Raw genomic sequence first — 15,404 nt, 5'->3', positions numbered from 1 at the left:
TTAGGGTAGTGAATGAACCATGCTTTTAGAAGTACTCTGTAGATGTTTTGAATGCCTTGTCTATACCTTGGAGGATGAAGACCATTGTGTGGTTGGAGTGGGGGTGTCTTCTGAAGAAAGGGTCTGTTCCTATGGCCATCCATCCTGATATGGGAAATAAGACCTTGGGCTGAGAGAGGAAGGGACTTCTTTTTACATCTGGGTCTAGGGAGATTAAGGACCTAAATTTTTAGAGTTTCCATTGGAGAGGCAGTAACTCCAGTGACAGCGATGAGTTTCTCTCTGTGAAAAATTTTGAAGTCCCCAACTGTTTGATAAAGGTTTGTTAAATATTATGGTCTGGGATACTTAGACCTGCTTGAAAGGAGGATTAATAGAAGGGTTTCTCTCCAAGCTTGGAGTATAGAGTGGGCACATAGATGATTGCGTAAATATACTCAAATATATTACTCTAAAGTCTATTCCCAAAGCCCTTTGACCCTTACAAAGGGAATGTCAGACAGAGGCTCTTGTCAAAATCTTCCTCTTAATGTTGACATAGCAGGGAGGCATCATATTGCAGATAAGTAAGTCTGGTTTAAACATTAGTTCTGTAACTTGCAGGTCAGTTATTAGCTTTCTCAGTTGTCTTTTCTGACATAAGCATGTTCATCTCTACTTCAAAGATTTGGGATGAGGCTAATCTTTGATAAAGGGCTCTTGCACCAGCCACACAGAGGTGCTAAGAAAAATGTTAGCTCCCTCCTTGTTAGAAAAAGAAGTGCTTTCAAGATTAAAAAAAAAAAAAAGATTTCTGGATGTCCCTTTAGTTACTTACACCAAGAAGGCATAATTCTGACTCCATCTAGATCAGGGCTGGCAGACATTTTCTGCAAAGGGCCACAGAGTACATATTCTCTGCTTTGTGGGCCGTACAGTTTCTGTCATACCAACTCAGCTCTGCCATAGTAGCATGAAAACCCTAGACAACGTATATACAAATGGGCATGGCTGTGTTTCAACAAGATTATATTTATGAAAATAGGTAGGAGGCTGGTTTGGCCTTTGGGATGTGGTTTGCAGACCTCTGATCTGAACAGTGTTCACTTAAACTCTCTGCGCAGTTATAAGCTTTGTCCACCCTCCTGTTCTCCTCTCTGTAAATGGTTTTTGTTTTCTGCCCCTTTTCTCTCTATGGGCAATGCACACAGTCATTTCTCAATAAATGAGGGTGCCGAGGAGATGCCTAATTTTCAAATAAAATGACTGAGAAAACACTGAGAGAACAGAGAGGATCGATGGCTAAGCCCACACACACAGCACAGCAGAAGCAGAGCTGGCATAGCACACCCTCCCCTGTCCCTTCCCCACCGTCCATCTCTTTATTTAACTCACTGACCCATTTTGCCCTCTTGGAAATCAGCTGGATTTGAAATGGCACCTTTAGCATATTTCTAAATCTTTTTGCCCTACTTTTCCACGTTCATCCATGGATGGTAGAAAGTTTTCAAATTAAGTGTCACTGTTCAAAGTCAAAAATTAATTAATTAGTCAGTGGCCAGACATGTGCGGTGCCCGGAATGCTTATCAGTCTGCCTCAAAAGCTTTGCTAATTAGAATGAAGTCAGAGTGGAACCAGGCAGATCAAAGACCCCAATCTCTCTCCCTTAGAACTTCTCTCGCATTGGTCCTGGAATTCTAATCAATTCCACCATTTAAATAAATTCTATGGGCCGGGTCTTGTTTTGTCCAGGGTACAGAGTGAAATTAGGGATTCATCACAAGTGTTTTCAGTTTGCAAATTCCTCCATATGGGGGATATCCTTCAATAGAAAATACCTCAATGCCTCCTTCAAAACACAGGTAGGTGTTTCATGGTTAGGTACTTTATGCAGCTTGCTCAACTTTCCCAACTATAATGACAAACCTGGTTCTTGAAACTTTCCTTCCAAAGCCGATTGCTCAGCACCTTCATTTGGACAAGCAAAGGGCTGAGAAAATAGCCTGATAGGTATCTTTTGTAGGTTAATACGATTTTATTTCATCCATCTGTGATAGCACATTTTATAAACAACTTTATTGAGGTGTAGTTTACCTACCACAAGATTCACCCATTTTAAGTGTGCAATTTAATTTTTAGTTAATTTGCTGAGTTATGCAGCCATCACCACAATTCAGCTTTAGAATATGTTCATCACTTCAGTAAAATCCTTCATGCCCATTTACAGTGAATCCCTAATCCATCCTCAATCCCTGCCAACCACTACCTAGTTGTCATCTCTCTGTATGTATCTTTTTGGAGCATTTTATAGAAATGGGATTATATACTATTCGGTCTTTTGTGTTTGGCTTCTTTCACTTAGCTTAATGTGTTCAAGGTTCACACGTGTGTCAGGATTTCACTCCTTTTTCTTACTAGCTAATAATACCATTGTATGGATATACCACATTTTATTTATCCACTCACCAGTGAATGAACATTTGGGTTTTTTCCAGTTTGGGGCTATTATGAGTAAGCTGATATAACCATTTATGTGTGCACATATGTCGTATTTTTAGGAGTGGGAACTGCTGAGTCATAGGTAAAGTTGACCTTTTTAAGATACTGCCAAGTTTTTTCCAAAGCAACTGGCCATTTTACATTCCCACCAGCTAACTATGAGGGCCCATGTTGCTTTACAGCCTCACCAATACAATTGTGGTTGTTACTGCCTTTTTGGTTACAGTCATCCTAGTGAGTGTAAAGAGGTATATTTTTGTAGTTTTAATTTACATGTCCCTGATGGCTTGACAGCTACTTATTGCATAGGATCATCTACACCAGAGTCTCCCATTGTGTATTTGGAAGAACACTAAGGCCATCAGATGCCTCACAAATAAAGAGGTTCTCTGATCTTGTAAATTTAGGAAATAATGCAAATTGTTTCTACCTCTATTCATAGTATATTGTATTGAGAGCTCCAGTCCTGCAATAGAGAAACCTGCCTGAATTTATTTAACTCAGCACTTCCTAGATTTATCTGAAAATGTAAATTTTATTCCTAGAAGGTAAATATTAAATGTTTTTTGGAACGTGCCAAATTCTGCCTATTCCTCAGCCTCGGCCTCGCTGGAGAGAGTGAATAATGGGATGGGCAGCGTGTCCCATGCAGTGATTCTTGTTCCATAGGAAGCCGATGACTTAGGGAGGAGACCAGGGGACCTTTTTATTCCTGGAAGTTTATTCTATTTCCCCACATCACTCCCCAAACCCCCTCTACCAGGGTTGGGTTTCTGCAAAATGTGGAGTTTGGGAATGGAATGGGAAGATCTGGCTTGTGGAATGGAATGGAAGCTTTTCTCTCATTCTTGGCATTGTTTTGGTGAAGGAGTGAGGTGAGCTGGATGCTGAAAGAAAGGCATGCCACAGGTCTCATGGGACTCATTAGGATCTTGGAATAGGATGAATGGTGGCCCCAAAAGATATTCCCACTTAGAACTTGTGAGTGTTAATTTGTTTGAAAAAGGAGTCTTTGTAGATGTAAACAAGTTAAGAATATTTTTGTTATTCATTTTTTAAAATCGACACATAATTGTACATATTTGTGGGATACATAGTGATGTTTTGATATACACAATGTATAGTGATCAGATCACGGTAATTAGCATATCCATAATCTAAAACATTCTTTATGCTGAGAACATTCAGGATCCTCTCATCCAGCTATTTGGATATATATTTGAAAATATATATTATTGTTAACCATAGTCATCCTACAGTGTTATGGAACACTAGAACTTATTCCTCCTGAGCTGAGATTTTATATCATTTACAATATACCTATACCCCACCTTCCGCCCCACCCTTTCCGCCCTCTAGTAACCTCTGTTCAGCAAAGTAAAGGATCTTGAAGTGAGATCATCCTAATTGTCAGGGAAAGACCTGAATCCAATGACACATGTCTTTATAAGAGACAGATAAGGAAAAGATGCAGAGAGGAGAAAACAGACAACCCAAGGAATCCCTGGACCCACCAGAAACTGGAAGAGGCAAGGAAGCATTCTTTCTTGGAGGCTTTAAATTTCCAAGTTTGTGGTCATTTGTTATGGCAGCCCTAGGAAACCAGTATAGATCTGATGTTTCACAAAGAGTGTTATGATCAGAAAATAAGTATTTATTGGGATGGGAGCATTGAAGTCCTTCCTTCCAGCCCACACTTGGTTCTGAACCAGGATGGTGATGCAGATAATGCAGCAGATAGTGCTGGCTAGGACTGAGCACTCGTAGGTCAAAATATAACCTAATTATCCTAGATACAAAAGTGAGGAAGGGGCATGTGAGGAAGGAGAAGAGGAAGGGAAGAACATGTGCAGTAAAATCAGTGAAATGTATATTTTTAAGACCCCAGAGTAAGTCTAATAGGGGTTGGAAATGCTTACCAATGTGGGCTGAGGAGCAGAAGGTCCTAGAGCTGATGGAGGTGACACCTCTTAGGACAAGCCTGGGACACACAACCTGGGGCTTTCCTGGGTCAACTCTGCAACTTTTCATTTCCCCACTTTTCAAAGCCTGGAGGATGGCTTCTCTCCGCAGAGGAGGAGGAGGGGGTGGTGGCATTGTGGGTGGTGGATAGGGTGGGATGAAGGGTAAAAACTTTGTCCCAATAATGTAAAGGTATCATGTTCTATTTTTACAGATTTCAGTCTGTAAGAATGAAGCTATGTAAGATGGCTCTAACAGCTCCTGAAGCAGCAGCCTTCAGATAGTTAATTATGACAGTATCTAACATTTATTTATCACAGCTCCAGCCACAGGAGCTTTACATGTAGAACCTCACTTTTTCCACACCATAATCCTATGAGGCAGAAATTATTAGCTTTTGCCTTTCTTTTAGATGAGGAAACTAAAGCTCAGAGAGGTTTTGTGACTTGCCCAACATCTTGTAACCAGTAAATGGGGAAAGCAGGATTCAAATCCTGGTTAATCTAATTCCAGTGTCGAGCTATTCAACCACGTTAGGCCATGAGACCAAGATCTCCTGGTCCTGTGGGAAGAAGGAGGCTAGATTCACTCAAGTTCCAGAATTCTTATTCTAGACCAAAAGAAAGCTCATGACAAAGGTAATTTTCACAGTTGGCTTGTTGAGTAATCTCAGTGCTTTGATGTGTATAAGGGCATAGATGCTGGCTCCAAAGTGATGGTTCTTGGTATAATGATTGAGAGGCAGTGGGTAGGGTAGAAAGTACGGACAGTCCTGAAATCTAGTCCTGGCTCTGATCATGAGTCAGTGGCCCTGGGAAAGTCACTGAAGCTCTCAGCCTTCGTTTATTTGTAAAGGGGAAATAATTCTCTGATATCTAACTTGCAAAGATGTTGTGAGTTAAATGATCATATGTATGTATAAAACCATAACAATACATATAAAACTATACATATAACTAATATTAACTATGTATGACCATATACATCTGGGGTCCCCAACCTCCAGGCCATAGACTGGTACCAGTTTGTGCCCTGTTAGGAACCAGGCCACACAGCAGAAGTTGAGCGGCGAGCGAGCGAGGCTTCATCTGTGTTTACAGCTGCTTCCCATTGCTGGCATTACCACCTGAGCCCTGTCTCCTGTCGGATTAGTGGCGGCATTAGATTCTTGTAGGAGCAGGAGCCCTGTCGTGAACTGCACATGCAAGGGATCTAGGTTGCGCACTCCTAGATGAGAAACTAATGCCCCGTCACTGTCTCCCTGCAGATGGGACCGTCGAGTTGCAGGAAAGCAAGCTCAGGGCTCCTACTGATTCTACGTTATGGTGAGTTGCATAATTACTTCATTATAGATTACAATGTAATAATAGTAGAAATAAAGTGCATGATAAATGTAATGTGCTTGAATCATCCCACAATCACCCTGTCTGCTGACCCCAGTCTGTGGAAAAATCATCTTCCACAAAACTAGTCTGTGGTGCCAAAAAAAGGTTGGGGACTGCTGATATAACTATATATAAAACTCTCTCTAGCGGTATATATTTATATATAGCCAAAGGCTGAATACCATGCATCATGCTTGGTGCATAGTAGACACTGAATACTTGACAGACGTTTATGTTATCATGATTGTTACTGTTTTTATTATAACTTCAACAGGCTTATGGGATAAATAGTTGTCCCCAAAAAGTTTCTTTAACTGAAATTACTGACCCAAACAAATGCCCCATATTATTTAGAGGAGAAATGAAGTCTTTTTGAGGTTTGCTAGTTTAAACATTAGTATTGGGTTTTTAATCTGGCTGAACAAATTGAAAATGAACTAAACATCTGCAGCCCCATGGAAACAATCAACAACCATGCATGCCTCGAAATAGGTGAATTTCATCGACGTTTAAGGCATGACTTGGTGCAAAAATTACCTATTAGGGTGGTTTCCCTATCTTAGGTTAGAAACCACCCTGGCTCTCAGAGGCAAGGCCATTAGCCTCTAGCTCCTGTTTCAGGGCTATAGAGACAGTGACGAGAGGAGAGACTGGAGCAGGTCAGACATACTGGCAGGTACAGCAAGAATCAAGTTGTAAATAACTCAGTAAATGTTAGAGAATGGGATAGGTGACATTTGAAATAATAAGCGAGCCCTCTCTGAGCAGTCACTCCTCCTAACCTTTTGGAAAATTACACTGACCTGCATCTTAGCAAAGGGCATTTATCAAAAGGACAGCTGGCCAGACTTGCAGAATCCATGGTGAGAGGGGATTTTCAGCAGGAGGCTTGGCAGGTGGACGGAATTGGAGGCCCTGGGGTGAGCCCACGTGGTCTTGGAATTGCTTACCATTCAGAACTTATATTTTGGGAGAGAGTAGAGGGAATCAGACATCTACTTCCGCTCCTGCTAGTTGCAATTGTGTGGGAGTACAGACACTGTGCCACACAACCTTCTATTTATTTTTTTCTCCCCAAGCAAGGCTAGAGTCTTAGAATGTATATGTCTCCATTTAGAGCTTCTGGAGATGAAACTTCTAGGTTTTGTTTCTAACATTATGCTAGCCGGCCATGTGGGGCTTAAGTTCAAAGGACCCTTGCTCTCTGTGGGAACTGGTTGGTAACCTTTGACCTAATGAATTCACTGGATGCAAATCCCAGCTGGAACGTGTTCTGTGGGCATGCCGGAGTAATGCTTTTCAAACTTCAGGTTGGGGCCCATTAGGGGATCATGATATTAATTTTGTGTACCATAGCTGCTTTTTCTATTCTAAAAAAAAATAAAGCAGGGCCAGGTATGGTGACCCACGCCTGCAATTCCAGCACTTTGGGAGGCTGAGGTGGGAGGATTGCTTGAGCCCAGGAGTTCAAGACAAGCCTGGGCAACATAGTAAGACCCTGTCTCTACCAAAATAATAATAAAAATTAGCGGCCAGATGTGGTAGCTCACGCCTGAAATCCCAGCACTTTGGGAGGCCGAGGTGGGCAGATCACAAGGCCAGGAGATCGGGACCATCCTGGCTAACACAGTGAAACCCCATCTCTACTAAAAATACAAAAAATTAGCTGGGCATGGTGGCGCGCATCTATAGTCCCAGCCACTTGGGAGGCTAAGGCAGGAGAATCATTTGAACCCAGGAGGCGGAGGTTGCAGTGAGCCGAGGTTGTGCCACTGCACTCCAGCCTGGGTAACAGAGCAAGACTCCATTTCAAAAAAAAAAAAAAAAAAAGCCAGGCGTGGTGGTATACAACATACAGGTGCACACCTGTAGTGCCAGCTACTTAGGAGGCTGAGATGGGAGAATCACTTAAGCCCCAGGAAACTGAGGCTGCAGTGAGCTATGATTGTACCACTGCACTCCAGCCTGGGTGACCAGAGTGAGACCCTGTCTCAAAAAAGAAAGGAAATAGAAAATGTCTGAATGTATCACATGACATACGCAAAACCCAAATATTTAAAGCATGTCAGATGGAGCTGCTGCGGTTGAAGCCTGCAGAAGAGCCATCTCATTTAAACTTCCTCCTTTTTCTCAGTGGCCTCCGAGGATGTTCAGAGCAAAATGTGAAAAACAGATATCTAGAGAATCTGAAGGGCTGTTTGCAATGAGCCATGATGTGCTCTTGGAACTCACTGATGGTACTGTGCTTCTTCAGTGAGGAGCATCGTAGCCTTGTAATGGGTCTGGAAACCATCTTCCTAGATGCTGGATGCTTGGTATGAATAAGCCAAGTGAGTGTGCTCTTTCAGCCCTATGGGAGCAAAATTTGAATGCTGAGCCCCTCTTGGTGAGCAGACCCTGAGAAAGGGCTCATGGCATCCAAAGACACGGGAGGCCAGTTTTGTAAATTTAGCATGCCGTTTTGTTCATAAGAAACATGAGACACCCCATTATAGAAACTTACCCATTCGTGTCACCAGTCAGGGCATATCACCTGTGCTCTAGAATCAGAGGGCTGTTTGGTGGAGCTCAAGCTCAAAAGGAACTGGATTCCTTCAACTGGTTTTACTCTGGTGCTAGAGGCTCTGAGTTTGAATATAGGGGAGTGAGTGAACTTTCCCCTTACTTGGACATTGTTGCCTGGTTAGAGCCCCTCTTCCTTGAACAGCAGGATTGTAGCCTTGCAGGATGTAATCCTCCCACACTCTCTCTGTTTTATGAAAGAGAAAATGAAACCTCAGAGGTTAAGTGTCTGGAAACAGAGACTTGAACGATGTCAGAAGTAATTTCTCTCCATCTCTCATCTTTGGCTCTTAGCTGCAAATTAGCATAAAGATTTATGGAGCTCTTGGGATACAGACGAGCTGCCTCCCTGGGGTCACTTGGACACAGGAAGGGGAACATCACACACCAGGGCCTGTTGTGGGGTGGGAGTAGCGGGGAGGGATAGCATTAGGAGATATACCTAATGTAAATGATGAGTTAATGGGTGCAGCACACCAACATGGCACATGTATACATATGTAACAAACCTGCATGTTGTGCACATGTACCCTAGAACTTAAAGTATAATAAAAAAATTAAAAAAAAAAAAAAGAAAATGTGGCGACCAACAGATATCTTTTTTTTTTTTCATTGTACAGCTTTGACTACTTGGAAAAGTTGTACTGATCTTTTTTCTCCTGCTTCCAAAATTCCCAAAGAAGATAACTCATTGGCAGGAGCTCACCCATGGCCAGTTAGCTAAGGCCAGAGGTGTTGCAATGCAAAGCTCTTATAGCTCCAGTGGGAAGAACATGGGAGGAACTGGGAAAAGAGGCAATTCCACAAATTAAGGAGGGAGGTTGGGGGACAGTGCTGGATAGAAAGTAAAAAGCAGGTATTTCCTTTAAGAGCCTATTGCCATCCATAGCGCCTTACTTTCTTGAAAACATGTTGAAGGACCATGTTCATTTGTTAATTATTATTATTATATTTTTTTTAGACAGAGTTTTACTCTCATCTCATCTAGCTCAGGCTAGAGTGCAGTGATGGGATCACAGATCACCACAGCCTTGACTTCCTGGGTTCAGGTCATCTTCCCACCTCAGCCTCCCGAGTAGCTGGGATTACAGGCATGCACCACCATCCCGGGCTAATTTTTGTGTTGTTTTTTTTTTTTTGTAGAGACAGGGTTTTTGCTGTGTTGCTCAGGCTGGTCTGGAACTCCTGGGGTCAAGTGATCCTCCTGCCTGAGCCTCCCAAAGTGCTGGGATTATAGGAATGAGCCATTGTGCCTGGACATTAATTATTTTATTTATTCATTCTCTCAACTATTATTTAATGACTATCTAGTACGTACCTGACATGTTATAACATGCTTGTTGATTCTAAATCATTGAGTCAAATTAGAATAAGAACAAATAGGCTGAGTAGGGTGGCTCATGCCTATAATCCTAGCACTTTGGGAGGCCAAGGCAGGCAGATCACCTGAGATCAGGAGTTCAAGACCAGCCTGGCCAACAAGGTGAAGCCCCATCTCTACTAAAAATACAAAAATTAGCCAGGCGTGGTGGCGCATGCCAGTAATCCCAGCTACTTGAGAGGCTGAGGCAGGAGAATCACTTAACCCCGGGAAGCAGAGGCTGCAGTGAGCCAAGATCACGCCACTGCACTCTAGCTTGGGCAACAGAGCAAGACTCTGTCTCAAATACATAAATAAATAATAAGGACAAATAATATGACAGATATAATACGAGTGGTACTAAACGGAGACAACAGTACGTCTTTGCTCTAAATGCCTGATATGTGTGTTGTATCTGTTTATCTGTCTCCCTTTACCAGGCTGAATACTCCATCAGAGCAGAGATTTCATCTTAGTTATTCTTATAAAATCTAAAATGTAAACAGTAGGGTTGAAGGGTTAAGAACACTGGCTCTGAAGCCAGACTTTCTGGGTTCCAGTCTTAGCTTCACCACTTGCTTTTTAGCTATCTCACCTTAGGAAAGTTACTTAACTTCTCTATGCATGAACTTCCTTATCTATAAAATGAAGAATTTGGTAGTTTCTACCTCATAGGGTGTGTAAATACTAAATGTATCAATATATGTGAAATACTCAGAATAGTGCCATGGTATTTAGTCAATGCTCAATAAATACTGAGTTCTGATGACCTGTTAGTAGTTGAAGGAAGAATATGATCATCCTGACTGGGGGAAATGTTTGGCTTTGTGGCTGATGCAAAGCACCTCTTTTCCTTTCCTGGTGCCACAGGACAAAGTCTGAGCAGCATTCAGAACCAAGGATCCGAGCTCATAGCATCACACAGAATTTGTTTTTCTTGGCTGCCCCTTCACCCAGAGGGTAAAAGACAATGAAGTAATCAAACTCCAAATAAAAGTTGCAATACCATTTTCTTTTCCTCTTCAAGGAATCTTTCAGCTGTAGCATCCCGTGCAGTTTCTGCATAGGGGGTATTGATGATGTGCCATATTTCATTATACTCAGTGCTCTACTTTGTGAACAAAGAGAGAGAAGGCCCTGCTCAGTGCCTGGGGCACATGTTCTTCTTTATACAAATGGAGAGTATCCAGGTGGAAATACCACCTGTGGATAGAGCTGGGTTATAGCCAAGAGGGACGCTTCAGCAGAACTGATCTTAAAGAGGCCTTAGTTTCTGCACTAATCGGTTGGAACTAGGGCTGCTATTGGATATAACCTGCCCCCAAATGCAGACTCTAGGATGGTAGTTTTCAAACCTGAATGTGCCTATGAGTTCTCTGGGGATATTGTTAAAATGCAGATTCTGACTCAGTAGGTCTGGGATGGAACCTGGGATGCTCCATTTGTAACAGGTGCGCAGATGATGGTGAAGCTGCTGGACCACACTTTGAGTAGCAAGGATGTTGCCTATCCCTCAGTCTTGCTGGCTTATTTACCACCCATTTACTTACTCTAACATTGCTCTCACATAACCACATTGTAGGCAACATTGCAGAACTTGATTATTTATTTATTCATATGTTCAACAAATATTTATTGAGCATCTACTCTGCTCCCGAGTTGTTATAAATGCCATGAATTTATTCCAAACCAGTGTTTCTCAGCCTGGGTCCTACTGACATTTTGGGCTGGATGATTCTTTGTTACAGGGAGCTGTCCTGTGCGTTGTAGGACATTTGGCAGCATCCCTGGCCTCTACTCACTGGATGTCAATTGTGACATTGCCCGGGGTCCCCTGGGGGACAAAACCACCCTGGGTGGAGAACCACTGGGTCAACTCACGGTTGGTCAGCTTTGACAACAGAAACTACTACATACAAAGTCTGTGCTTTCCAGACATAGTATTGCATGCATGAAGTGCTTGTGTGTGTATGATCTTGTCTGAACCTTGTCAGGATGCTCAATTTCCCAGATGAAGGGATGAAGCTCATGGTATAACTGAGATTTGAACCCTGATCTTCAGGGGCCAAGTCTCAAGTGCTACCCACTACACCACACTGCCTTCTCTGCACTTCCCTGACTATTTTTGGCTTAGATAAGCCACTGGGCCTCCTTAGTTTAGCGTCTTTCTCTTTCAAAACTATAATAATAATATAATAATAATAATAATTAGAACATCCCTTCATGCATTCAAAGAGGTGGAATAGTGCAGTGAGTAAGAGCTCTCTGGGGCTGGGCATGGTGGCTCACGCCTATAATTACAGCACTTTGGGAAGCCAAGGTGGGAGGATCATTTGAGCCCAGGAGTCTGAGACCAGCCTGGGCAACGTGGTAAGACCCTGACTCTACCAAATTAAAAAATTAGCCAAGCATGGTGGCACGTGCCTGTGGTCTCAGCCACTTGGGAGGCTGAGGTGCGAGGATTGCTTGAGCCTGGGAGGTCAAGGCTGCAGTTAGCCATGTTCATGCCACTGCACTCCAGCCTGGGTGACAGATCAAGACCTTGTCTTAAAAAACAACAGCAACAGGCCGGGTGCGGTGGCTCATGCCTGTAATTCCAGCACTTTGGGAGGCCGAGGCAGGCGGATCATGAGGTCAGAAGATCGAGACCATCCTGGCTAACGCGGTCTCTACTAAAAATACAGAAAATTAGCCAGGCGTGGTGGCGGGCGCCTGTAGTCCCAGCTACTTGGGAGGCTGAGGCAGGAGAATGGTGTCAACCTGGGAGGTGGAGCTTGAAGTGAGCCAAGATTGCACCACTGCACTCCAGCCTGGGCAACAGAGGCAGCCTGGGCGACAGAGCGAGACTCCGTCTCAAAAAACGACAGCAACAATAACAACAAAAACACAAAGAAAAACAGCAACAACGATAAACACTCTCTGGAACTTACCTGGTCCCACCGTTCTCTACTGTGTTATTTATTTAATTAGACATTTATTTAGAAATTTTAATTAATTTTTGTTTAAACTTTTTTTCTTATATGGGTACATACTATTTCACATGTTTGCAGGGTACATGTGAGACTTTGTAACATGCCTAGAATGATCAGGCATGGAATGATCAAGTCAGGATATTTAGCTGTTTTAACTCTGTTTTCTCTTACTCATATGTGGAAAGGGGATAACAGTACGTGCCTCATGGTGGCGTGTGGTGTTGTTGCTGTTGCTATCAGAAGACAGAAGAGTGTGTAAGGCCAATTTTAATGCATAGACTAATTTGCTACTTCCTTTGTATCATCCTTTTAATTTTTCTTACTATCTAAGAATTCATGGCGGACAAATCCTGCCAGTCCCTTTTCTTCCCTTCCAGGATTCTGACAAAGGAGCTTCCACACAAAGCTGCACCTCCCCACCCCTAACACTTCCAAAGCAGGGTTTCAAGTTCCAAAGAAGGGTTTCAAACCTCAACTGGAACGTGGCTAGGCCTGAGGCTGAGTAGAGCCCCTGTGATATTGTGATAGAAGAAAAAATATATATTTGATCTTCTTCCTTAGTTCTTAACATAGAGACCCTAAAAACATTTTAATTTTCTGAGTCAGAGGGGTGAGAGGAGCATCTTTTGTTACTCTTGATAAGACTTTGAACCATACCTGAGTTTATGCAAATGCGGTGACTCTTGGCGGGCCCCTAGCTAGCTTCAGGATAGGGGCTGATCACCAGAGGAATCAACCATGTGATTAGAGGATTGGAACTTTCAGGGAGGGGAGAGGGGCTGGAGATTGAGCTGATCACAAATGGCCAGTGATTTAATCTATCATGCTTATGTAATGGAACTTCCATGAAATCCCCTAAACTGGATGGGCTCAGAGAGCAGCTGAGTTGAACACATCCATGTGCCAGGAAGGTGGCACACCCTAACTCCTACAGGGACAGATGTCTCCATGCTGAGGACCCTTCTGACCTCACCCTGTGTGCCTCTTCATCTGATGTACATTTGTATCCTTCATAGTAAACCAGTAATAGTAAATAAATGGTTTTTCCTGGGTTCCAGTAGCCATCATAGCAAACCATTGAACATGGGGGTGCTGGTGGGGGAACCCCTTATTTATAGCTGGTCTATTAGAAGTACAGGAGACCTAGAACTTGCAATTAGCATCTGAAATGGGAGCAGTCTTGTGGAACTGAGCCCTTAACCTGTGGGGTCTGATGCAAATTCTGGGTAGTTGGTGTTAGAACTGGGTCCTCGGACACCCAGTTGGTTGTCTGAAGAGTTGGATCATTGGGTGTTGGTATGGAAAAAAACCCACACATTTGATGTCAGAAGTGTTATGAGTAGAAACAGATCTTAGCTTCCTACTCCTTGTGTATTAGTCTATTTTCATACTGCTAATAAAGACATACCCGAGACTGGGCAATTTACAAAAGAAAGGTTTATTGGACTTACAGTTCCACGTGGCTGGGTAGGCCTCACAATCATGGTGGAAGGCAAGCAGGAGTGAGTCACATCTTACATGGATGGCAGCAGGCAAAAAGAGAGCTTGTGCAGAGAAACTCCTGTTTTTTAAACCATCAGATCTCATGAGACCTACTCATTATCGCATTATCATGAGAACAGCATGGGAAAGACCTGCCCCCATGATTCAATCATCCCCCACTGGGTCCCTCCCACAACACGTGGGAATTATGGGAACTACAAGATGAGATTTGGGTGAGGACAGAGAGCCAAACCATATCACCTTCTTCACCAAGTTAAAGACTATTTTTTTTTTTCAATTTGAGAGCAGGTACTGTTTATTAACCAACCAGCTTAGAAAAATAATCATGGTAGACACCTTAGTTCATTCTTCTAACAAGCCTGTTGATCTTGTCCTCCCTGTTGCCAGCATCTCCACCTTCTACAAAATGGGTGGTCTTTTTCTTCATTCCACCTCGTGGAGAAGACAATTTGAAGGGCCACAGGAAGTTATTTGCCTCTTTGAAGTGTTTTCCAACAGTATAGATCTCATGAATCAGATCCTCCATGCAGATGATGCCGTATTTACCAAGAGATCGAGCAATCAAGGCGTTATCTGTCAAAGCAATTTGCTTCTTATTGATTTTGCCATAACCACGCTTGTAGATTAGTTCATTTACTGACTTCAGATTGGGGCACCCCCATGCAATATATGGCTCTATAATCCTCAGCATGTTAATCGAAGCCTTGTTGGGCTTCACAAAGGTTCCATTGAAGACTTGACGAAGGCGAAGAAGCTGCAACATCTTTCGAACCTTTGGGCTCACGCCATTGATACCTCTGATTCTGATGACAAATGCCAATTTGGGTTCTGCAGATACATAGAAGTTGCCAGCTTTTCTTGCCATCCTCGCCATTCGAATTTCAGTTCTGTACATCTGCCAAAGACTATTGACTTACAGGTCAGGTCTGACTTTGAGATAGCCATCGAGGGGTGAGGCCCACAGGCCTATAGGGCACTGAAGATGGAGAAAGGGGGGTGTCTGGGAGGTATGCAAAGAGAAAGTGGTAAGTGGTGGGCCCTAACCATGCAATACCCTATCCCTGCCCTTTAATAAGCCATGTTCCGGTGAGTGTTGTTCTCTGAGCAATTACATTCATCCCTTCTTTTCGTGGGGAGGACTTATGGGTAAAAAGAGTTGGCAACTTTCTTCCCACAAGACA

The 15,404-nt window shown here is 43.0% G+C and overlaps 1 protein-coding gene across 1 annotated transcript; it reads right to left on the bottom strand.

Moving 5' to 3' along the window:
- Window positions 1–14,492: 14,492 nt before the first annotated feature.
- LOC101133864 (large ribosomal subunit protein uL30-like) lies at window positions 14,493–15,118 on the bottom strand. The gene has a single exon (XM_055365733.2). It carries the CDS (start codon window positions 15,116–15,118, stop codon window positions 14,561–14,563), a length of 558 nt encoding a protein of 185 aa, XP_055221708.1. The 3' UTR covers window positions 14,493–14,560.
- Window positions 15,119–15,404: the final 286 nt, after the last annotated feature.

This window comes from Gorilla gorilla, chromosome 18 (assembly GCF_029281585.2).
Source record: "Gorilla gorilla gorilla isolate KB3781 chromosome 18, NHGRI_mGorGor1-v2.1_pri, whole genome shotgun sequence".
Classification (NCBI taxonomy): Eukaryota; Metazoa; Chordata; class Mammalia; order Primates; family Hominidae; genus Gorilla; species Gorilla gorilla.
The sequence above is the reverse complement of the archived record's forward strand: the minus strand, read 5'-3'. Positions and strand labels throughout refer to the sequence as shown.

What these genes read in the sequence shown, in the direction of transcription:
- LOC101133864 (XM_055365733.2), bottom strand. Translation starts at nt 15,118, where the DNA reads ATGTACAGAACTGAAATTCGAATGGCGAGGATGGCAAGAAAAGCTGGC.